Source organism: Rhinoderma darwinii, chromosome 1 (genome assembly GCF_050947455.1).
Source record: "Rhinoderma darwinii isolate aRhiDar2 chromosome 1, aRhiDar2.hap1, whole genome shotgun sequence".
Classification (NCBI taxonomy): domain Eukaryota; kingdom Metazoa; phylum Chordata; class Amphibia; order Anura; family Rhinodermatidae; genus Rhinoderma; species Rhinoderma darwinii.
Window position 1 is genome coordinate 411,228,914 of NC_134687.1, and position 24,039 is coordinate 411,252,952.

Genomic DNA, 24,039 nt, shown 5'->3' on the forward strand with positions numbered 1-24,039 from the left:
CTTTCACACACATTACAAGATCTGTGCTTCTTGGGGCCCTAATTTGGGGAAGATTCAAGAGACCATGGAATAAATCTACTAGAAATCAGCATCTTAAAAACTATCTACTTAGGCTCTATTCACACGACAGGGTCAGTGTTGGCTGATAAAAACGGCTGTTTTGGTCCGTTTTTCATTCGTTCCAGGTCGTGTTTCTGTTTTCAACGGCCGATTTTGAACCGTTTTGCATCCGTTTTAAAAACAGATACATTTCATTTATAAATTTTTTGCCACACACTTTCCTCTGTAGATACTGCCACGGCACCCCCTTGTAGGTAGTGCCACACGGCCCCCCCCTTGTAGGTAGAGCCACACGGCCCCCCCCTTGTAGGTAGAGCCACACGGCCCCCCCCTTGTAGGTAGTGCCACACGGCCCCCCCCTTGTAGGTAGTGCCACACGGCACCCCCCTGTAGGTAGTGTCACACAGCCCCCTTTCACATAGCACCCCTCCCCCATAGACGGCACCACCCTACCTTCCTGTAGATAGCGCCACTGTAGGAGACCGTTCCAGGAGTAGTCTGACTGCAATGTCCATATATGCACAGTGAAGTGAGGGAATTCTCCTGGATCAGAAGCACCGGCCACAGTGCCAGGGATTCTGCTTCAGAAGTCCCTGATGTCACTGTGTCCATATATAGACAGTGAAGTCAGGTACTTCTCCTGGAGCACAAATACCGGCCACAGCGCCGGGGATTCCGTTTCGTGAGTAGGGAACCGCTCCAGGAGAAGTCTGTGACGTGACTGTACATATATAGACAGTGAAGTGAGGGACTTCTCCTGGAGCGGAATCCCCGGCCGCAGCTTCAGCAACACTGTGGCCGGGGATTCCACTCCTACAGGGAGCAAAAATATACCCCCCTGCTCCTCACATGCACTTCGCAGTGTGAGGAGGGGAAGAAAGCGAACGAGCATCAGAAAGCACGGCCGTCACTCGGATCACATCCGAGTGACAGCCGCGCTTTACACGGCTACATAGATCCCTCTGTGGTCAGAACGGCCGAAAATAGGGAATGCTCTATTTTTTTGACGGCCCAGTTTACCGGGCTGTCAAAACATCGGCCGTGTGAATAGCCCCATTTGGGGTCCAATATTCCTACTGCGGCCGTGTGGCGGCCGTTCAAAAAACGTCCGTCACATGGCCGGGAATCCCTGTCGTGTGAATAGGGCCTTAGTTTTAAATCTGAAGCACTGCAAAATATTATGGCACCTTCCAATAAATAAAACATTCTTTGCTTTGGGTCTCCATACGACTACCGTTATATCAGTAGTGAGTAATAAGAAATAAGAGGAGCAAGCCAGTGCTTATTAGGTAATCTTAAGACAGAGCTGGCATGAGGCCTAGAGGTTGGTGAATGTCACCAAAAGGGAAGTGCCAATACTGCTAAGAACACGAATATGGCACTAGAAGAATGCCACTATATTTATCCTGTCCTCTAAAATACCCAATCACAAGTAGACAGCTCTGACTAGTGTCTGCTTTTCATCTTGAGCTTCGGATGTTTTTGTCCAGAGTAAAGGACCATTTTCTATTGTGATGGCATAGAGTGATCTCAATCCACCGCATCACAAATCTCTTCCACCACATCATTGAAGACTCTTGGTTGATCTGCATATACATGGTGAGAAGCACCTTTGATGGCCTGAGGAAGTAAACATGTCAGATGTGAATTCAAGGGAAAAAAAAAATGTAATTTATTTTGCTTTAGTAAATTGCAAACCACGCTATGTTCAAACTTTACTAACAGGCATTACGGATCATTACTAGGAATTTGTAACTCTAATTTTTTTAACATTAAAAAGGGCCAGAATTTTGTTCTAGTTAATGGGGTTATGTGAGGACCAAAAAATGATTAGCAGTGAACTTACTGCAGAATGCGAGTACTCGCCAATATACATTCCGGTCCCCTGTTGCGCTCATTTTGAGAGTTTCATAGATTTTTATAGCGCTGGTAGGGGACTGGAAGTCTAGTGGTAGTCTATGACGATAAGACTCTGTCATGTGACCGACCCCGCTGTACTCTATGTACAAGCAATAGTACAGTGATTACCTAGAGTACAGCGGGGTCGGTCACATGACGAAGAGTCGTATAGTCATCAAAGAAGACTGTAACTAGACTTCCGATCCCCCAGCAGCGCTAGGGGAAACGGAATGTATATTAGCGAGTATACTCACATGCTGCAGTGAGTACACTGCTAATAATTGTTGGTCCCCACATAACCGCTTTAATGTCATAATACATCTTTATAGGGATCAGAGCGCCATAGTTCTGATACAAATATCCAAATCCTCTGCTTTCCTTTACACAAAAAAATACCAAGCCTAATAGTGCGATGCGGACAGCAATATCTTCGTGCATAATCGTCTAGTCACCTCAAATCTATAGCCAAGTCAGCATAGGTAACCAAATAAAAATGTACCTTTAATAATACATGGGTACACAAACGACATATACAGACGGCTAGACTATGCAAAGACCATGAGGCTCTCATAGTGGTGAGCAGCGTGGTACCTCCGATTCGTTTGTATATAGCACCAAATAACGCACGTCCGCATTCTAGTTTTAACATGTACCCAGGTCCACCAAACCGGTGTCTTACGTCATACAGAAATCGGTTTCTCTTCATCTGGGTGTACTTTGTCCTAGGAAAAGTCTGGTAAGATCCACACAACTTACTGCCATCTTTTCAGGTTGTTATACTTTTGAGCTTGGACAGCAAGGATGATCAGTTGTTGTTGCCAATGCTTATATTTTACTTCAACAGGTTTAGAGGGCTGGATCTACCATTTTAGTCCTGTGCTACCTGTGCATTTTAGGCCAGAATCACACAGTTTTTGGCCATACACCGAAATGAGAAAACAAATATGCCTGAAGCACAATGAAACCCTGATTCCCAACTACTCAAATAATGAAATAAAATGTAACTTTTAATATAAGTTCCAAAAGGAGAAACATACAACATGTAAAGTAAATCAAATCTAGCCAAGGTAGGCTAGCACAACGTATCAAGTCCGAGTACGTTGCTATAGCATATGAATGGATGTTTGTGGTAACTGAATGTAAATGCTTCGGCCAGCAGCTGCAGACTGCTGATCTACCCACTGTATCACCATTGAATTGCAGTACAAGAAGTGCTAGCCTACCAATGATATTAAAACCACAACCGCATATTCGTTTTCTGATGTATTCATGTACCCGCTAACTACCAGGGTCTCTAGTTTCTCTAGCTCTTCATTGTTCTACACAGAAATGGAAATAGACACAAAAGTAAGGAGTAGATGCATCAGTCTATACCTTTCCTTCCTTTTGGATCGACTTCTGGCTTTGGTTCAAAAAAACTGCATCAAAACTGTCCTGGCCTAAAAGAGGAGCTGTCACCAGTTTAGTAAAGCCCAATTTCCGATAACGTTGAGGTTTCACTGGGGGCAGTTGTATGTGTAGGCTGTGTGACGCAGACCTGACAGCATCATATAGATTCTCCACTTCCCTGCACAGTGTGTTCTTGTGCTAGAAGCAAAGATCACGCTGTGCAGGGAAGGGGAGACGCTATAGGACGCCGATACAGCCAGCACAGAAACCATCCCCCCAGTGCAACCTCAGCGTTACCGCCCCTTTGGCTAGTATAGCCTAGTCAGCATAATAAGACATGGCTCAAAACTCAAAGTAAAATACAGATTGGGATACAAATTATCATCAGCGTGACAGCGCCTATGACATGAGGTAATTAAGGTTGCATAGTCTAGCTGTCTGCATATGTCGTTTATGTGTAGCCATATTTTTTTCTTACAAGATTATTAAAAGTTGATTTTTATTTGGTTACCTATGCGGACATGGTTTCCTTCACACAGCTATAGAATGAAACAATTCTGACTATGTGCAGCTACTAATTGGGGAGAGTTTACAGAATAGAGATTTATACAGCGACCATTGAACTAGATAGACAGAGAAGGGCACCAAACACAGGTGGATGAATCATCAGTTCCAAGTAGCACTTACCAAAGTGTTGACGTAGGAGTCAGGTCGCAGGACTTTGGCCTTTTCACCTGTATTTTGATCAATCCAGGTCTCCGCTCCATAGATGAATGTGATGGGAAGGTCTTTCGGGATTGAATCAATACGGGACATCATTGGACGTTTAGCCCAGCCAAACTTCTCCATCATGGTTTTGAAGGCACTTTCGCCACTATCAGAAACATGAAGGCATAAGTAAAAGAAGAAATAATATATCGGGCAAGATTATTTATCACATCTACGATCACCACCGTACCTAGGAGTTTGGGCATTGCAGTGGTAAATATATTCCATGATGGTGTCATCGTCAAAGAAATCTTCAAATTTCCTCTTGAGATCTGGACGAAATCTCTGCACCAGTCTGGGACCTGGTAAAGTAGAATGATATACTATATAAGGAATAGCAATTTCGGCAAAACTAGGGATTGAAGGAACAGAGATGCAACATAGTACAGAACACCTTTGACATAAGCAAGGAAATATGAGCTGGCATGATCGATTAAACACCCTATCGCTTTAAATACATGGAAAAAAAACCTCCACCAGAATTCAGGTCTATAGAATCAAAAGAGGTTCAATGGGAGATTGATGGATAGGATTACTAGATAAAAATGGCTGCAAGCACTAGTTAAGGGAAGATTGTTTTCCATACAGCGCCGCTCCCTACCATCTGCTGCGCAGGTACCCTTAAATGTTCTGTGCACAGCGCTGCTCCAGACCATATATAAAAGATGAAAACACACAGTGAACTCACCCCAAGGTCCGGCTGCTCGGACAACTGCCAAAGGATTGGATCGTCCAAGAACTGCAGCCACGGCTTTCACCCAGGCTGGGGGAGAACGCACCTCGTTGGGGTCTGTAGGTAGAACAGGAAAGCCCCACGGGTCAACAAGAATAAGATGCTTCACCCTGAATAATAAAGCAAACTGGATCAGTAAACCATGAAAAAAAATAAAAAGTTATTAGCAGCCAATGACAAACTGAATCCCAATATCAGTATGATGCACAGTATAACGGCTCATTACAATATATAAAAAGAACTACCACATAAACCAAGCCGGGGATAAACCACCTGGAGGACCTGCACTATAATCTTGTTCAGCTATTTATAAGTAACAATATACTTATATAAAGATAACAAGTTAAACAAGTATGGAGGATGACGAAAGAACTAAAACAGTCTTCAGAGGAGTAAAGCCGGCCACATACAGGCAGGTGGCTAGTGAGAGGTCTGCCCATCTTCAGATCTCATCAATGCCGCTGAGCCCACCATGAGAGTACCAACTTTTATCCTTCATTATTCTATGGGTTAACTTATTAGAATGATTGCTCCGTGCTCCAGTGCAATGACTGCTGCATCTAAATGGCGCTAAACGATCACCAATTGCCGTGCACCATCATCGATCGGCGCTCGTTTACCATCCGTTAGTGTAAAAGGACTCTTCGACCCAGCAGCTTGGTCACATGAGCAATTTTCCGGTGACCACAGCAACCAATATTAGTAGCAGCAGTACGGTCTTCATTGTATACACATCGCTAATTTGAGCTCTCCGTATGAATGCAACCGTGAAGGCAGAAATGGTAAAATACCATTACTGCCTTCTCTTGTGGGTGCCTGGCCGTCTTTGACAGCCATCCCACCGTACCCACAGCTACGCGATGCTTCGTGCAGCCATCATTTTTACAGCACTGTGAAAACAAGGCACCGTAGAAGAAGGCCATTAAGGGGTTAAATGAACACCAATCCTACAATAATGCTAATGATAGGGCTGATAAATACAGAAAGAATTTGCATGTAAAATATTCTTACAGACTCAGAGGACTGTAGATATGGAGGCAAACAGTGAACATAGGGAGAAGTGTTTTAATAGACTAATATCTAATGACTCATAATAGCAAAGAATAGATTGTAGATTAGATGGACATTAGAGTCATCAGGGTGAAATCCACTGGACTTATGAGCAATATGTACAATTAGTAGCCCTTATATTTGATTGTGGGTGTAAGACTCCGGGAACCCCCACCAAACAGTTAAGTAAAGGGGGTTCTTCATTGTATACCCAGGCACAGCCATAACCAAAGTAGAATTGTGTAATGTATGTGGGACTGAGCGGCAGTACTAGGCCTCTTGACCGATCAAATATTGATGGAATATCCTAAACATATATTACAGGCCCGGAAAACCCCTTTAAGAACTCGGTTTCCCATTTGGTTCATTGAAGTAGGGTGTGTTTTAGTTTATTCAACAATGACAAGAGCTTCTCTCACCTCTGAGGGTATCGCATGGAATAGGATGTAGCTAGGAATCCACCTAGACTGTGACCCAGGAGAATCATGTCCTTGATTCCCATTTCCAGTCTCCATTGCTCAATTGACATCACAAATTGCTCTTCTGCTCCCTCTGGATCACCGGGGAAGGATGGTCGAGAGCTGCGACCAAATCCCAACAAATCAAAGGCATGAAGTGTTCGTCGACTACTAAGAGGGTCTATGTTCTGAATCCAGAGTCCTACTCCCCCTCCAAATCCATGAACCATCACTAGTGGAGTCTTGTCACGGAGTTCAGGGCTCACGGTCAGTGTCCAGATCTTATTCTGATCAGGTAGGGAGACATAGCGAGCAGAAAATTTGTTGCGGATACCTAAACAAGTGAAAATATGCATGTGAATAGTGAAGTATGAAATCATAATAGTATAATAATAAAAGCTTAAAAAGGTAAATCTCACACAAAACATACAAGTCTCCTTGTTGGTTTATTCCCACTTCACCTATCCAGATTATGGTTTGTGTGAGATTACCGTTAACATTTGTTGTAAGCATCAATACATAGTAAAAAAAAAAAAAAATTATATATATATATATATATATATATATATATATATATATATATATATATATATATAAATATAATCTTAAACTGTAAGACCCAGCATTCAAAATAGAAAAAAAAAAATGAAGCAATTTGACAAATAGTCATGATTAACGGCATCAGGCTACAAACAATCCCTGGTAGTCTGATCCTCTAGTGCAGAACTTGTTTTTTGTCTGTTCCTACGGAGTCACATAGGTCTGCATAGCTACTTTATACACAAAATTAGTAGAATATTCAGAATCCAGACTACTTGCAAAGTTTTTGTTTCAGATGATTTGGCGAAAGAACATTTAAAAAAATAAAAATAAAAAAAACGCACATAGCCTTTAACTTTCATGTAATATAAGCAGATCAAAAGAAAGAAAAACACTCCAATGTAGAAAACAGGTGTTCGTAATGAACTAATGGACGTGATTTGGGGACTATATAAGATAATCACCAGCGTACCCACATATATATTTTTACTATCAGGAAGGAAGCATACAGACAGAATATAGGGTAGATAAAAGGGTATTTAAGCGGTCACGCCCTGTATCCTTGTCACACCCTAAGGCCCAGTTCACACGGGGCGGATATGTTGCGTAAATATACACAGGATCTCCGCTTCGGTGGCCGCAAGGAATTCCTGGGCGAAAAGCCGCACCAAATTGTGGTGCATTTTTTCGCCTGGAATGTCCGCTGCAGAAAACTGTAGAATTCGACGGCCGGCCTCCTGGGATTGGCTGCAACAGCGGTCACATGGGATGAAACGTCACCCCATGTGAGCGCTGCTACATCTTGTGATTGGCTGCAGCGGTCACATGGGATGAAACGTCATCCCAGGAGGCCGGCCTGCAGAACGTCCAAGATAAGTATAGGGTTTTTTTTTTCTAAGTTGAGATTTTTGTGGCACAATCGCAGCGATTCCGCCGCAAAAGTCGCAACACTTGACTGTTGCGGGTTTTAGATACCCATTGAGTTCAATGGGGAAAATCTGCAACAAAATAACGGCGATTCCGCAAACACAAAAAGAAAACCTGCTGCAGTACCTTGCACATAAACAATCCACGTGCAGCTTAACAGAGCAGCACACCTAAATAGCAGGTCCACATTGATGAAAACTGTTCCTCAAATCCCACCGGGCTTTGAACATTGGAGTGTTGTTCTAATTTTGATTTTATTTTTATCTGCAGTAACTAAAAGTTACATTGTGAAAGAACATGTTCTAAAGAGAGGCAAGTGTGACTGAATTTCCCTAAATTTGGACACCTAAGGGGATAATCCTAAAACATTTCTATAAATGTCTGATAGATGTGGGACCCAGAGGTCAGGGAACACCACCTATCTCCAGAACCGGGGTCACACGTCTCCCATCCCGCCCGGTGAGGTAGCTGTCGGCCTCTGCATCTAGGCGGAGAATCAATAGAGTGGTGGTTTGGCTGTTTCTTTAATTCCCTTAGGAATCAACGGAGAATCATGCTGTAACTGTTTGCAGGGGCAAAATGTGAAGACGGTAGATAATACAAAGTCTTAGTACTGGATTCTTAGAATGAAGCCACCCGGCGATCAGTTATTCACCACAGGTCCGGCTTATTTATGCTCTGTACAGCTACTTATTTTCCCTGCCATGTCTACTGTACGGGGGAATGTAGTATTACATGGCGCCCATTCAAAGGAATGGCCAACCCTGTTAGAATATGAAGGCAGTAAGGCCCTATGCACACGACCGTAGTTTTTGCGGAAGCACTGATATGCGACGGCAGGGGATAAACCATGGAAACTTTCAAGGGGTTGTAGCCTGACTTTTTTTTTCCGATCCCTAAATACAGCGTGCCAGATATGCAGAGGACTACGGATCCGTATTTGCGTACAGTAAAAGCCCTTACGGTCATGTGCATGAGGCCCAAGTCTGCAGGAGCTCCAGGTTTAGTGTTCCTTTAAAGTTTCATCGAACATTGATTTCTAATTGGAGTTAAAGGGTTTGTAGGATTAGAAAACATGGCTGCTTTCTTCTAGAAACAGAGCCACATCTGTCCATGGGTTGTGTCAGGTATTGCAGTTCATCGCTATTGAAGTGAAGAGAGGTAAGCTGTAATATACAACACAACCTGTGGACAAGTGTGGCGCTGTGTTTGGAAGACAGCAGTAATATTTTTCTAATCCTAGACAAACCCTTTTTATTATAACTTTATTAAAGGGGCTTTTTGATTACTGTAATCTTCAGGCAGTGTGGCCACTTTGTTCTAGTGATTTGTGAGTACCAGCAGTCAGACTCAGACCATTCATAAATTGATGGCATGTTCTAGCGTAATGCCCGAAGTAATTATAATAACAGAGAAGCGGTTACCGTTCAGTTGTGTATATAGTCGTTCTCAGCAGTTTACAAAAAAAAATAAAAACATCAGGAGTATTGTGGGAATAGTATTTCATAACATCCCATGCAATGTAACATCTGGCTACTGCAAAAAATTGCCACCAGGAAAAAGCTGCAGCACATCTTGGTGTGAACATAATCTAATGTCTATGGGGGGCTTTTAGGCTAAGGTCAGCCAAACCCGACGATTTCGGCGGGATCAGCTGACCATCTAATGTGTATGAGGACGTCCCGATTCTCCCTCGACAGATGATGTTGGCGGAGGAGAGAAGGATTTGGCATGTTGAATTTCAGATTCCGATCCTTTTGTTCTTAGGGGAGATAAGCCATCGCCAGAGGAGTCTGGCCGGTGGCAAACTCCCCTCCCCCCATTGGAAACACATGTATGCTCGGATGAACCAAGTGTGCAGGTGTATGGGAGAGGTCAGTAAGAATAGATGTTGGTCAAACGAGCGTTCGACCGAAAGCGAATAAAAGTGTATGGCCACCATAACTGAAGTATATGCTTATTAGTTATCACAACTTTCAAGGTCATAATAAGTTCTATTAACAGATTTCTTACACTGAAGAATCTTGGACTCGACAGCCTTTAATTGAGACATGGAGGTTGGGCACCAAGATGGGATCCAGCCGGTTAACCAACTCGGAGACCTGCGTCAAAAAGAAAAATGGAAAATGAGACGTGGGTAGAAATTGCTTTTACCAACCTACATTTTCTGCTTTAATTGTCCCTGAGTGTGTGCCTGAATATGCTTACAGAAATTAGAATGTAAGCCTTTTGGGTCACTGAATCTTATCAAAATATTTTCCTCACAATGATCCAAACCATATGGTTATTGTAAAAATTGCTGACTGGCAACATATCCTAAGTGCAACCGTACATAAGCCTTCATGAGAAGAGCACTCATGTCCATTCTTACCCTGTAATAACAACTTGAGTCACTTACGAAAAAATCTCCATATTCTGGTTAGACTGGTATAGTAAAACTATTTTACTTTAATTGCCAGGGCAACACCTTGAAAAAGGACAACTAATGAGCCAAACAATGTCCTGAGGACAGTGGTTACTTCCCTCCCTTCTCGCCACACATTATATATATATCGTGGATAGCTGGCAGAGCAGCTCCGTTTGGCGAATTCAGGGCGACGACGTATTACATGGGGACCTATTCTGTGAATGAGCACCGTGTAATACAACATATCGCCTATAGGTGCCGAGTGTCCCCCAGCAGCTTCCCAAGGTGATATCAAAGGGTTTCAGTAGCCGGACCCACGGCGATTGTCAGGATTGCTTCGTTTTCACAAGGTACAGTCCAGCTGCATCCACAATATATGTTTGATGAACAACGACACTCAAAATACGTGGATGCTCCAAAGTTAACGATTTCATTGAAACAAATGAATTTACCATGTGATTTCAGGGAGGGCTTCATCAATACTACATTGTGGGATACCCTACCATCCTGCCCCAATAATTATTCCAGAGAGTCGTCCATAACTTTCATTAGTTCAGGTGCATCCGGACAGCACAAACAGCAACTATACCAACATTGGAATACACAAGAGTGTTAGAAATGTATGGAAGCCATAAGGTATCCAAAACGCACGTAGTTTCCCAGCCAGTCCAGTAGCAGATACAGGCAGACTACAACGACACAACATAAACGGCCACCAGAACTCTGATCATAAATACATATCAGGGAATTGTAACGTATGAAATTCTCTGTTATCCAAGTCTTCTCTACAGGTCTGCTTTTCTATATGTGTTCCACTAATCGGCTCTTAAGAACCATGAACTTCAGTCATTTCACAACGTTGCTTCTGCCGTTTACTCCTAACTTACCTACTCCCTAGACCATCACACTACCCCCCACTCTACCATCATGACACTAACCCCCACCCTACCATCATGACACTACCCACCACCCTACCATCATCACACCACCCCCCTCCCTACATCATCACACTACCCCTATCACACTACCCCCATCACACTACCCCCTCCCTACCATCATCACACTACCCCCCTCCCTACATCATCACACTACCCCATCACACTACCCCCTCCCTACCATCATCACACTACCCCCCTCCCTACATCACCACACTACCCCCCTCCCTACATCACCACACTACCCCCCTCCCTACCTCACCACACTACCCCCCTCCCTACATCACCACACTACCCCCCTCCCTACATCACCACACTACCCCCCTCCCTACCTCACCACACTACCCCCCTCCCTACCTCACCACACTACCCCCCTCCCTACCTCACCACACTACCCCCCTCCCTACCATCACACTACCCCCCTCCCTACCATCATCACACTACCCCACCCTACCATCACCACACTACCCCCCTCCCTACCATCATCATACTACCCCCTCCCTACCATCATCACTACCCCCTCCCTACCATCATCACACTACCCCCTCCCTACCATCATCACACTACCCCCTCCCTACCATCATCACACTACCCACTCCCTACCATCATCACACTACCCACTCCCTACCATCATCACACTACCCACTCCCTACCATTATCACACTACCCCCTCCCTACCATCATCACACTACCCCCTCCCTACATCATCACACTACCCCCTCCCTACATCATCACACTACCCCCTCCCTACATCATCACACTACCCCCTCCCTACATCATCACACTACCCCCTCCCTACATCATCACACTACCCCCTCCCTACATCACACTACCCCCTCCCTACATCATCACACTACCCCCTCCCTACATCACAACACTACCCCCATCACACTACCCCCATCACACTACCCCCTCCCTACCATCATCACACTACCCCCTCCCTACCATCATCACACTACCCCCTCCCTACCATCATCACACTACCCCCTCCCTACCATCATCACACTACCCCCTCCCTACCATCATCACACTACCCCCTCCCAACCATCATCACACTACCCCCTCCCTACAATCATCACACTACCCCCTCCCTACAATCATCACACTACCCCCTCCCTACCATCACACTACCCCCTCCTTACCATCATCACACTACCCCCTCCCTACCATCATCACACTACCCCCTCCCTACCATCACACTACCCCCTCCCTACCATCATCACACTACCCCCTCCCTACCATCACACTACCCCCCTCCCTACCATCATCACACTACCCCCCTCCCTACATCACACTACCCCCCTCCCTACCATCACACTACCCCCCTCCCTACCATCACACTACCCCCCTCCCTACCATCACACTACCCCCCTCCCTACCATCATCACACTACCCCCCTCCCTACCATCATCACACTACCCCCTCCCTACATCACACTACCCCCCTCCCTACATCACCACACTACCTCCCTCCCTACATCATCACACTACCCCCCACCCTACATAAATCACACTCCCCTCACTTACTCAATTATACAAAGTTGTGGATCGGTAGTTCTCTCCCAAGGCCCAAGACCAGTACACTCAGCTGAATTCCTTTGTGCTGCTGTTAAGTTCCTACTGCTCTGCTGAACTAGATTGCTCTACCCAGCCTAGTTGTACACAGATATGCAGGAGATGATGAGTGAATAAGATAGGTGCTATGACCCTAGTCAAAGGCACCTGGAAAAAAAGAAGAGGAAACACAAAAAAGTAAAAATGTAATGAAACAGTGTCAGCAAGTGACCACATTAACGCCACCCCATAAATAGTAACAGACCCTATAAACAGTGCCAGAAAGTGACCATATTAACACCACCCCCATAAATAGTAACAGACCCTATAAACAGTGCAAGCCAGAGAGTGCCCACATTAACAGTGGAGGAAAAAAATCCAAATGGAGCTGCCCACGGTACATCATGGTCCCTTCATTCTAGTAATTGATGGGGGTCCCAGCAGTCTGTACCCCACCGATTAGCAAGTGACAGTAATAACTGTTCAAGCCAGAGAGCGTACACATCAACAGTGCAGTGTAATATTGTAGGATAGTCATGTGAATCACTACCTTTTTAATAAATCACTGGCTAGAAGCTCTTACAAAACAGCCTGTCTCAGGACTCTGTTCACACTGCATTTAAGCCCTACATTTGGCGTATGCGCCAGGAACAGCTCCCGGCCTATACACCAAACATATCCATAGGACTCCATTCTCATGCACATTTACCTTCGCAAAGCTTTAACTAGTACAAGGCTCTTTTCTCACAACGTTTTTGGCCTTCGTCAGACGAATACGTCTGTACACTAAAACATATACAGAAGTATAATGTATACTATGTACCCATATGCATCTATCGCTCATATATATATATATATACACACACACACACACACACACGTGTCCTTTTGGCATACATTTGACAGATTTACATCCAGATACCTTTGCATGTACTGAACTGCGTAGACTGCTACAAAAAAGTAAGGCCTGATGCCCACTTCAGTTATTTTCTTAAGTGTGCTATATGTTTTTTTAACGGGTAGCACCCTGACCCCTTCATTTCTATGGGGCCATGCACACTTCCATTGTTTTAATGGAACCGAGTGGCCATTCCAACAAAAATAGAACAGGTCCTACTCCTGTCTGTTTCTGACGGAACAGTCTCAGCCATTCCATGTATTTGGTCCGTTGAAACAGTGGGCTGCACACGGTCCGTGTTTCACAGATCCGTCATTAGCGGCCGTACAACTGGCAATGGAATGTTAGAGTATAATTTATTAATAATGCAAATTAATGGCACATCGACCGATAAATGTTTGGATCTACGTGAAATAAAAAAAAAAAAAGGCAAAATAAAAATCTTCACACGGTCACAGCCAAATGGATACAACCGTATGGAGCTTAAGGCCTCAATCCCACGACAGGGTTTCCCGGCCGGGTGCCGGCCGTTCATAAATCGGCCGGCACCCGGCTGCATTAGGAATAATAGACCCCTAATGGGGCTATTCACACGACCGATTTTTTGACGGCCTGGAAAACCGGCCATCAAAAAATAGGACATGCTCTGTCTTCGGCCGGGTACCCGGCCCCCATAGAAGTCTATGGGGCCGGGTAATGCACGGCCATCACCGGGATGTGTCCCGAGTGATGGCATGGTTTTCCGGCGCTTGCGCTCTATCTCCTCCTCCTCACAGCGCAGAGTGCATGTGAGGAGGAGGAGTTGATGCCATTCGGACGAATGGCTACGCTGTACACTGTGTGGCAGGGCCGGGTTGTACAGCAGGTGGAAGGGAGCAATGCGCTGGCTCCCTTCCCCTGCTTGTTTTAAAAGCGCCCTGGCCCGGCGACACCTTCGATGGCGCCGCTAGCAGCTGCTGCGGCTGCTACTACTGTACCTCCCCGCTCTGCTATGTGCAAGCCGCACTTTAGCTCCTTGAAGGAGCGGAATCCCCGTGTTTTCGGGGATTCTGCTCCTGGACAGAGCGCTTGATGTCTCTGTCCATATCTGGGCAGTGACATCAGGGGAAACTCCTGAAGCGGAATCCCCGAACACATAGGGAATCCCCTTCAGGAGTTGCCGCTGATGTCACTGTCCAGATCTGCCCGGCCCGGATGCAAAACTTTATGCAAACCGGCCGGGCAGAATGGACGATTTTACCGGCCGGCACTCGGGCGCAACCCGGTCGTGTGAATCCCGCCTTATATCAACTCTATATAGTTGCATCCTTTTTGTTTTTATAATACAGGAAATCCTATCTACATGGTTGGTATCTCCTATATTCAGAGGAAACAGAAGATTCGTTCAGGAAAAAAACATCCTATTGGATCCTTGTTTTCTCTGCCAGCAAATGTGTGGCTATTTGCCGAACCCCATAGACAGATCAAGATAAGAAAGAAGTATCCGGCACACCAATTGAAGTAAAGATTTTTTATTATTATTTATCTCAGGTGCCAGTGGCAAAGTGCAACGTTTCCGTCTCAACGACCTTCTTCAGGCACTGAGCCATGCTTGCTGGGGATAGTAGTACAAGCGCTCTGCCGCTTCGTTAAAATCAGAGCGCTCGTACTACTATCTCCAGCACGGCTCAGGGCCTGAAGAAGGTAGTTGAGACCGAAACGTTGCGCTTTGCCACTGGCACCTAAGATAAATAATAATAAAAAATCTTTACTTCAATTGGTGTGCCGGATACTTCTTTCTTATCCAGAATTGGGTTGGGCCCCTATCAGTGCACCCCTCCCCCAGAGCTGGTGATATCTGAACCTGCATACACCCATAGACAGATTGTCAGCGGTTACACTAATAAAGGAAATATTGATTATGGCCGCCAGCCTTATGCCTAACTGCAATATTAGGGCAAAACAGAATAAAAAAGAAAATAAATATATATATATTTATTTTTTAATGCATGAATGAAGTAGAAAGTCTATTGAACAACTGAACAGCAGCTTATAATGTGTTTGCAGTCACACTCCCTCCCTGTCATTGCCGTCATGTCTATTACATGCCGAGTCATCGTTGTGTTGCTGTAATAAGTCAGGAGCAGTGCTTTGTGTAGTTTTCCTCCTGCACCAAGATCTGCTAGACGCAAGCACCAACACGCAAGGAGAGCTCTGGTGACCTTCGTATGCCAACCAGATTCTCAGTGAAAATGCTTCTTTATGGCAATGATGAATGATCTGATGGTCATTTTCATGAGGATTATCCATGTTGTGACGACCATAGCGACGGCTATCGCAGGCCAACACTGATTTTTAAGGCGGCACAATGGATAATGGTCATCGAGGAAGAAAACTAGCAAATCGTAATAATTGGTACGAAAACATCAATTGGTAATGAAATCATCAATTAGAGGTAGGCAGCCAGTAGATCAATATCTACTGGTAGATCTTTGACAGATCCTCAGTAGATCACTAATGTCTTCAACAGTTCAGAGTACAGCCTGAAGTGTTGGATTAAAGCACCAGTAACTGTTGCAGCTTTGTTATTACAGTATTTCTCTATCTCATTAGGTTAACCCCGTACGGGGGATTATGTCTTGCTTTTTGGACAACTTTCTCCTGCTCTTGAACAACAATATGTCAAGGTAGCATGTGAACTGACTGATTCTCCCCCACAGGATAATTATCCCAATATAGGAGCTTTCGGCCTGCCTGGTCATTACCGTCTGCTGAATGGACAAATATTAATACGGTGAGGCGCAGGTGACTGAGTATTCCCAGAAACTGGGAGACCTGGAAAATAGAACCATGTCCTGCGAAACTGAGGTGGCCCGCCTGGAGGGTTTAAGCACCCAGCAAGATGCTCTTATTCACACACTAAGAGAAAAACTGGATGATCTGGAAAATCGAGAGCGGCACAATAACCTACGCTTTGTTGGAATTCCGGAGGACGTTACTATGGAAACACTTTATGCATACTTGTCCAAGGATCTACCTAAGGCACTTAACGTACAAACTCCGGATGATCCACTATCCATTGAAAGAGCCCACCGTTTGGGTCAACGAAGGGATCAGGGTGGAGGAGGCATGCCGAGGGCTGTCATAGCCCGTTACCATAACTGGTCGGTGAAATAAAAGATTCTCTGGGCGTACAGACAGGCCCCGGAACTTCGAGTTCATGGCCACAAAATACTACTGTTTCAGAACTTCTCAATTCAAGTGTCCCAGAAACGCAAGGCTTTTACGCCAATCTGCAAACACCTCCATGATGATAATATCCACTTTCAGTTGCTCTATCCGGCGAAACTCAGAGTCATGGAAAATGGTTAATTAAGCGCGACTGTACGACTCCCCGGAAGACGCTGCCAGAAGATATCCCCCGGCAGGGGCGGACTGATGTATATTTACTGTACTGTGGAGGAGAATAATTGTTTCTTAGCCTATTGGCCTTTTGTTTAACTAATGGGTCACAGGACCTTGGGTTTGTTTCTTAGATGTTTTTGGTGTGTCTCCGCAAGTAGGCGGAGGTGTGCTGGTACCTACTTTGTTCGGTGTAATACATTTGTGTGCTAATGTGATTTTATTTTTTTTCTGGGTTTTTAAGCTTGTCACCTCTCTTTTATAGGACGCATGAAGCCTTTGGTGATCTGTCGTGGTTCCCCTGTCCTCATAACTTGACTGCCCTTAATGCTCGCTGGGACGGGAAGTGGCGGCGTACTAGATAGCGGATCATACTGATAGAAGTCATACGCCAAGATTCAGGATGAGTACCTTACTTAACACATCACATGAGTCCCACACACCCTCAACCCTACACATAGTATCATGGAATCTGGCCGGCCTGAATACCCCTGAAAAAAGACGCAAAGTGCTTGCACATATAAAGCGTCAACGAGCGGCTGTTATCTTTCTGCAGGAAACCCACTGGAAAACGGATCATTATGTCCCTATATGGGCCCCCTGGCTGGACACACCAGTGGTTTCCACATATGCTACCAAGTCACGTGTAGTAGCGATATATTTTTAAAAAAGGCCTGCCATGTTCTATACAAGACCAATATACTGACCCTGACGGCCGCTTTGTGTATATACAACTTACTATTGCTGACCGCACTTACGCTCTTCTCAACATCTATGCCCCTAACCAGCCGAACGACGGATTTTACCCCAAATTGATAGAATTTTTGTTACAAAGGGATCACTCTAACCTAATTGTGGCTGGAGACTATAATTTAACCTCTGACCCCTCACTGAACAGGTCGGGTATGGAGTACGCTGACTCCCCTCCCAGCTCACAACTAGCTTTCTTTATGCAGCATCTATCCTTAGGTGACCCCTGGAGATTGCATAATCAGCAAGTCAGAGACTACACCTTTTACTCCGCAGTTCATGACTTTTTTCAGGATAGATGACATCATGCTTTCTACTCATGTTTTCTAAGGTAATGCGGACGGAAATCCGCCCCGCCATTATATCGGATCACGCCCTCATATCCGTGAACCTGGAGAGTTTGCCTTCTAGGCCCGACAAAATTTTGGAGATTCCCATCTTATCTTTACGAGTCGGATGATTTTAAACACTGAACACACTGGAATAACTATATATAAGGCCTCATGCACACGACCGTATTTTTTCCCACCCGTAAATACTGGCGTAAATACGGGTCCGGTGTCCCACGTATTCGACCCGTTTTGCACCAGTATTTACGAACCCGTGCCCGTAAATATGGGTCCGGTGTCACCCGTATTCCACCCGTATTTACGGGCACGTTTTTGGCGGCAAAATAGCACTGCACTAATCGGCAGCCCCTTCTCTCTATCAGTGCAGGATAGAGAGAAGGGACAGCCCTTTCTGTAATAAAAGTTAAAGAAATTCATACTTACCCGGCCGTTGTCTTGGTGACGCGTCCCTCTCTTCACATCCAGCCCGACATCCCTGGATGACGCAGCAGTCCATGTGACCGCTGCAGCCTGTGATTGACTGCAGCGGTCACATGGCCTGAAACGTCATCCAGGACGTCGGGCCGGATGTCGAGAGGGACGCGTCACCAAGGCAACGGGCGGGAGACCGGACTGGAGGAAGCAGGAAGTTCTCGGTAAGTATGAACGTCTTTTATTTTTTACAGCTTTATTCTGATCGGTAGTCACTGTCCAGGGTGCTGAAAGAGTTAGTGCCGATCAGTTAACTCTTTCAGCTCCCTGGACAGTGACTATTTACTGACGTCGCCTAGCAACGCTGCCGTAATGACGGGTGCACACATGTAGCCACCCGTCATTACGAGAGCTCCATAGACTTCTATGGACTGTCCGTGCCGTTATTACGGCCTGAAATAGGACATGTTCTATCTTTTTCAACGGCACGGGCACCTTCCCGTGAGAAAACGGGAAGGCACCCGTCGCCAATAGAAGTCTATGAGCCCGTTATTACGACCCGTAATAACGGGAGTTTTTACGGTCGTGTGCATGAGGCCTAAGATCATCAACAACAATTAGATGAAGTAGCCCTGATATTGCTTACCTCTAAAGCGGTGATGAGAGGGAATATAATCAGTTATGCCAACTTGAAGCGCAAGCGAATACAGGCCCAATTCCTTGAACTACAGTCCAATCTCCTTAGAACACAATCCGCTCACGCAAAAACCACACCTTCGATTCTAAAAAGGAATTCTTAGACGCGCAGGGTCTTCTGAACACCTTCCTCCAGGGTCACGCTATGTGGCAAGGGAAGTCCTCCCAAAACATATTCTATCGCTGGGGGAACAAGGTAAGAGCTCTACTGGCATATCTCACGCGCACCCCACATAGTAACAGACATATACTGCTAGCAAAAGACAGTCACACTAACACAGTACTTTCTAATATCGATAAAATAGAATCGGTATTCACAGACTATTATGAAGACCTATATAGGGCAGACCCCACTAGTGAAGGCCTTTTTGGACAACCTCTCCATGCCTAGTATCTCCGAAGAACAAAATACCCTCTTGGAGGAGGAAATCTCGGAAGAGGAAGTCCGCTCAACTATTTCCTCTTCACATAACCATAAATCCTGGGGCCTGATGGCCTAGCAATCGATTATAAAATATTATCCCCAGACATAGTCCCACATCTTACACGATTACTTAATGACATCTATCGTAACTACCTGACCGTAGACTCTTTTTTTTACTCTAGAAGTATACTAATTCCGAAACCTAATAAGGACCCAGTCTTACCCCAATCCTGCAGACCTATATCCCTGCCAAATCAGGATTACAAGCTTCTGTCCAAAATATTACCAAACCAAATCCAAACATTTCTCCCCACCATTGCCCACCCTTCCCAGATGGGTTTTGTCTCTGGCAGATAATCATCTAAAAGTATTCAGGCAGTGATCCCATTTCATGTATTAGAACAACACAGGTTGAATACAGGAATTCTGGAAAAGGGTTAGAGAATTTGCAAAGAATAATATGACTGGACAGTTCTCCTTGACTTCACTATGGGCTATACTGGGACATGTGGACACAGAAACACAGGATCACACTAGGCATGAACTTCGCCTTTTACACCTAATAGCAGCAGCGGGCAGGAAGGCTATACTAAAGGTCTGGAATCACTCAGGTCCCGCATCACCACACTTTCTTGGATAAATTATCCTTTATGATGAAGATGGACTGGGTGGAGGCTTCTCACCTTAAGGAGAAGAGGGTCCAAACATTTTGTGAGATATGGGGGGGGTTCATATCTTTATTGCCTCAACGGGTTAAAGACCAACTACGTACATGCTTCCAACCCACGACATGGTATCAGAAACAGAGGCTAATGGGGGTTACTCCACTGTGAGACTGCCATCTACAATTATGGAGCGGGGGAGGAGGGGGCTAACATGTAGTAAGGGGCAAGAGACGGATGACACTGAATTCTGACTGGGGAGAGGGGGACACTACTTGGTAATTTGAGAGGCGGCGGGCAAAGTAGGCTTTTATTTTTCTTTATTGCTTATTTTATGTTAATATAGGTTTGTTTTCCTTTCCTTACAGAATTGTTGGCTATGGCCACATCGCTGTCTTGCAGTTTGCGCTTCATACGTATTCCTATTCTAATACGAGAACAGATCTCCATCTGATCATTGGTACTCGTTCTGCTTATTGGCACAGACAGTGCCCTGTTTGATTGTACCCACTTGCTGGTACATGCTCTTCAGGTGTATTGGATTGCTTGTGACAACAATCTGTTGGTTGGTATGTTGTTTTTCTGTTGGAAATTAATAAAAACAATTTTGGAAAAGAATAAAATGCTGGAATAGATCGCTCTGTGTGTAATGAATCTATAGAATATAAGAGTTTCACTTTTTGAATTGAATTGCTGAAATAAATTCACTTTCTGATGATATTCTAATGCATTGAGAAGGACCTGTATGAGCAGCTTGTTTGCTTTTTCTACGGCTGCTTTCTGCTGCGGAAATTCCGGATGAAAAAATAAATAAATTGTACCAAAATGTTGTGCGGTTTTTCGGACAGAATGTGATGTGGGTTCCAGGTCGAATATGCTGCGCAGTTCTTATGCAGCGTATCCGACCAGTGGGAACCCGGCCTAAGGCGGGATTCACACGACCGGGTCGTTCCCGAGCCCGAGTGTCGGCCGGTAAAATCGGCCATTTTGCCCGGCCGGTTTGCATAAAGTTATGCATCCGTGCCGGGCCGGGCAGATCCGGACAGTGACATCAGCGGCAGCTCCTGAAGGGGAATCCCCATGTGTTCGGGGATTCCGCTTCAGGAGTTTCCCCTGATGTCACTGCCCAGATATGGACAGAGACATCAAGCGCTCTGTCCAGGAGCGGAATCCACGAAAACACGGGGATTCCGCTCCTTCAAGGAGCTAAAGTGCGGCTAGCACATAGCAGAGCGGGGAGATACCTCCCCGCTCTGCTATAGTGGCGTCGCTACAGTAGTAGCAGCCGCAGCAGCTACTACTACTAGCGGCGCCATCGAAGGTGTCGCCGAGCCAGGGTGCTTTTAACAAGCAGGGGAAGGGAGCCAGCGCAGCGCTCCCTCCACCTGCTGTACACCCCGGCCCTGCAACACAGTGTACAGCGATGCCATTCGTCAGAATGGCATCAACTCCTCCTCCTCACATGCACTCTGCGCTGTGAGGAGGAGGAGATAGAGCGCAAGCGCCGGGAAACCCGGCCATCACTCGGAACACATTCCGGTGATGGCCGTGTAATACCCGGCCCCATAGACTTGTATGGGAGCCGGGCGGCCGGGTGCCCGGGCAAAGATAGAGCATGTCCTATTTTTTGACGGCCGGATTTTCCGGCCGTCAAAAAATCGGTCGTGTGAATAGCCCCATTAGGGGTCTATCATTCCCAATGCAGCCGGGTGCCGGCCGATTTATGAACGGCCGGCACCCGGCCGGGAAACCCTGCCGTGTGAATGAGGCCTAAGGGATATTCCCAGAATCAACAATTATTACCTACGTGATAATTGTCCAATCGCTGGGAGCCCCACCGACATTGAATGGAGCATTCAAAGTCTATGGGAATGACAAACAATTGGGTACAGCGCTCGGCTGTTTTCATCAGTCTCATAGACAATGAATGGAGCGGGGGGGGGGGCACGCATGCTCGACCGCCACTCAATTCAAGCTCCTCACTGCGGGGAGTGTTGTGAGGAGAAATGGGGGTTCAGTAACCATGTTCTCCCGATCAGTGGGGGTCTCAGCCATGAAGCCCCCAGTGATCAAATGTAAGTAATGTAAGTGGTTAATCGGCCGGGACCTGAGGTTGATCTGATCTAGACCAGGAGCCCTGCTGTGATTTACAGCCATTGATGCACGTCACAGTGCCTGTACATCACGGAGCCTCTATGTAGGGCAATCCATGCGGTACAGGTACGTCATGTCATTAAGGGGTTGAGTAAGTCAATGGGACTGCACACACCCGCACCTGTGGCATGACTCAGCAGTCACAGTCCAATAGGAACGAATGGTCACCTAAAATTCTGTCACAACATTTGCCATTCAGTCCAAGGGGTAGAAAACTGTGACTGACATTGTCCCGGGCCCGCTGAAGTCACCATGCTGACCTCGTCTCAAAGGTTACTTAGATGCTGTTGAAAAAACATTATTCAGGACACTTTGGACAATCCCTTTTTGCTAGAAGGCGCCACTGAGAATAAACAGATTACGGAGTGCGCCGCTGCTGGAACCCCCAGTGATCAGGGAAAACCAGCAGCAAGCGTTCAATATCCCTACAGCGCCCCCGCAGGACAAATGAAGCAATGATTCTCATTGAAAATAATATTTCTTCCGTGTAATGTATGGATATGTTGCGTCCCCCACAGCAAGAGACTTTTTGAAGCTGCCAATGACTTTAGTAATAGGTGAAAATGGACTTTCTAACCAGACAAACCCTCTAAAAGGGGTTATAGCGGGATAGCGGACTTGTAGTGGGAGTCAGGTGTCACTTTCACCCCACAAGCGGCTGTTGGCCCTTATAAATTAGTTTTTACGTCATGATAGGCCAAAAGGACTTCATATAAAAAAGGCTGACATAGGACCATAATGGAGAGAATGAAATAAACACTGGATAAAGTAGAATACTGTTAATAAATATTTCCTGGCTCATAATACAAATAATCAGACCAACCTGTTGTGGCATTCCAACTCCCAGCATCATAGGAGACCCTCCCGTACACGCTGGGAGATGTTGTTTCACAGCAGCCATTGCCGTAAAGCATCCATCACATAAAGCACCTGTAGCTGCTTACACAACCAGACAGTTCATTACTATCCCATGTTATGTTGTGTAACATAGGCCTCACCAGCCCGGCCTGTCTAGGGATAATAAACTGCACTCCTCCATCATTGTACCAGGAAGCCGCGCTGCTGGGACTTACTGTTCCTGCAACTCCTCGGCCATCACAGGGTCGCTCTCCTGAAGTCCTGGCATTACACAAGCAGCTGAGCCTCACCGGGACAGGAGCGAGACAACTGACAAGCAGGAGGCGGGGACAGAACGCTCAGGCGGCGGGAGGGCGGAGACTAAAGGACGGCTATAAGGAAGGGGCGGGGTTACCAAGCTACGGGGCGTGTCTTGGGATCAGCAACGCCTACCGGAGACGCCCACAGTGGAGAAGGCCCTTGTAATGTATTGTAATGAATGGGACGGGGTGGGGAGAAGAACATGGGAGGGGGGAGGTTACACAACTTTAGGACGAGGGTTGTGTATTGTTTCTGCTGTTTGCGTCATTGCCGACTGTCAAACCTGCTGTGTCATGATGAAGAATAAATCTGAGCCCTGCGATAGAGAAGTAACATTTACCCTTTATGTGCCAAGTATCTAATAACAATCACAGTATCATAAAAAAAATAATAGGGGAAAGGTGCCCAAAAGAAAGTCACCCATTATAGAATCCTC

General features: G+C 45.8%; 1 protein-coding gene across 3 annotated transcripts; it reads right to left on the reverse strand.

The window, feature by feature from the left end:
* Window positions 1-426: 426 nt before the first annotated feature.
* ABHD4 (abhydrolase domain containing 4, N-acyl phospholipase B) lies at window positions 427-23,640 on the reverse strand. 3 transcript variants are annotated; one of them, XM_075852863.1, is made up of 8 exons: window positions 23,519-23,595; window positions 12,693-12,887; window positions 9,838-9,926; window positions 6,319-6,691; window positions 4,805-4,959; window positions 4,307-4,418; window positions 4,036-4,222; window positions 427-1,680 (listed from the first exon to the last, which is right to left on the reverse strand). In XM_075852863.1, exons 3-8 carry the CDS (start codon window positions 9,875-9,877, stop codon window positions 1,591-1,593), a joined length of 957 nt encoding a protein of 318 aa, XP_075708978.1. In that variant the 5' UTR covers window positions 9,878-9,926; window positions 12,693-12,887; window positions 23,519-23,595; the 3' UTR covers window positions 427-1,590. The 3 variants fall into 3 exon arrangements, with proteins under 3 accessions (XP_075708978.1, XP_075708988.1, XP_075708970.1); XM_075852873.1 differs by lacking the exons at window positions 12,693-12,887; window positions 23,519-23,595 and adding an exon at window positions 23,269-23,496; XM_075852855.1 differs by lacking the exon at window positions 12,693-12,887 and having other exon boundaries at window positions 428-1,680; window positions 23,519-23,640.
* Between the last annotated feature and the right edge of the window lie 399 nt (window positions 23,641-24,039).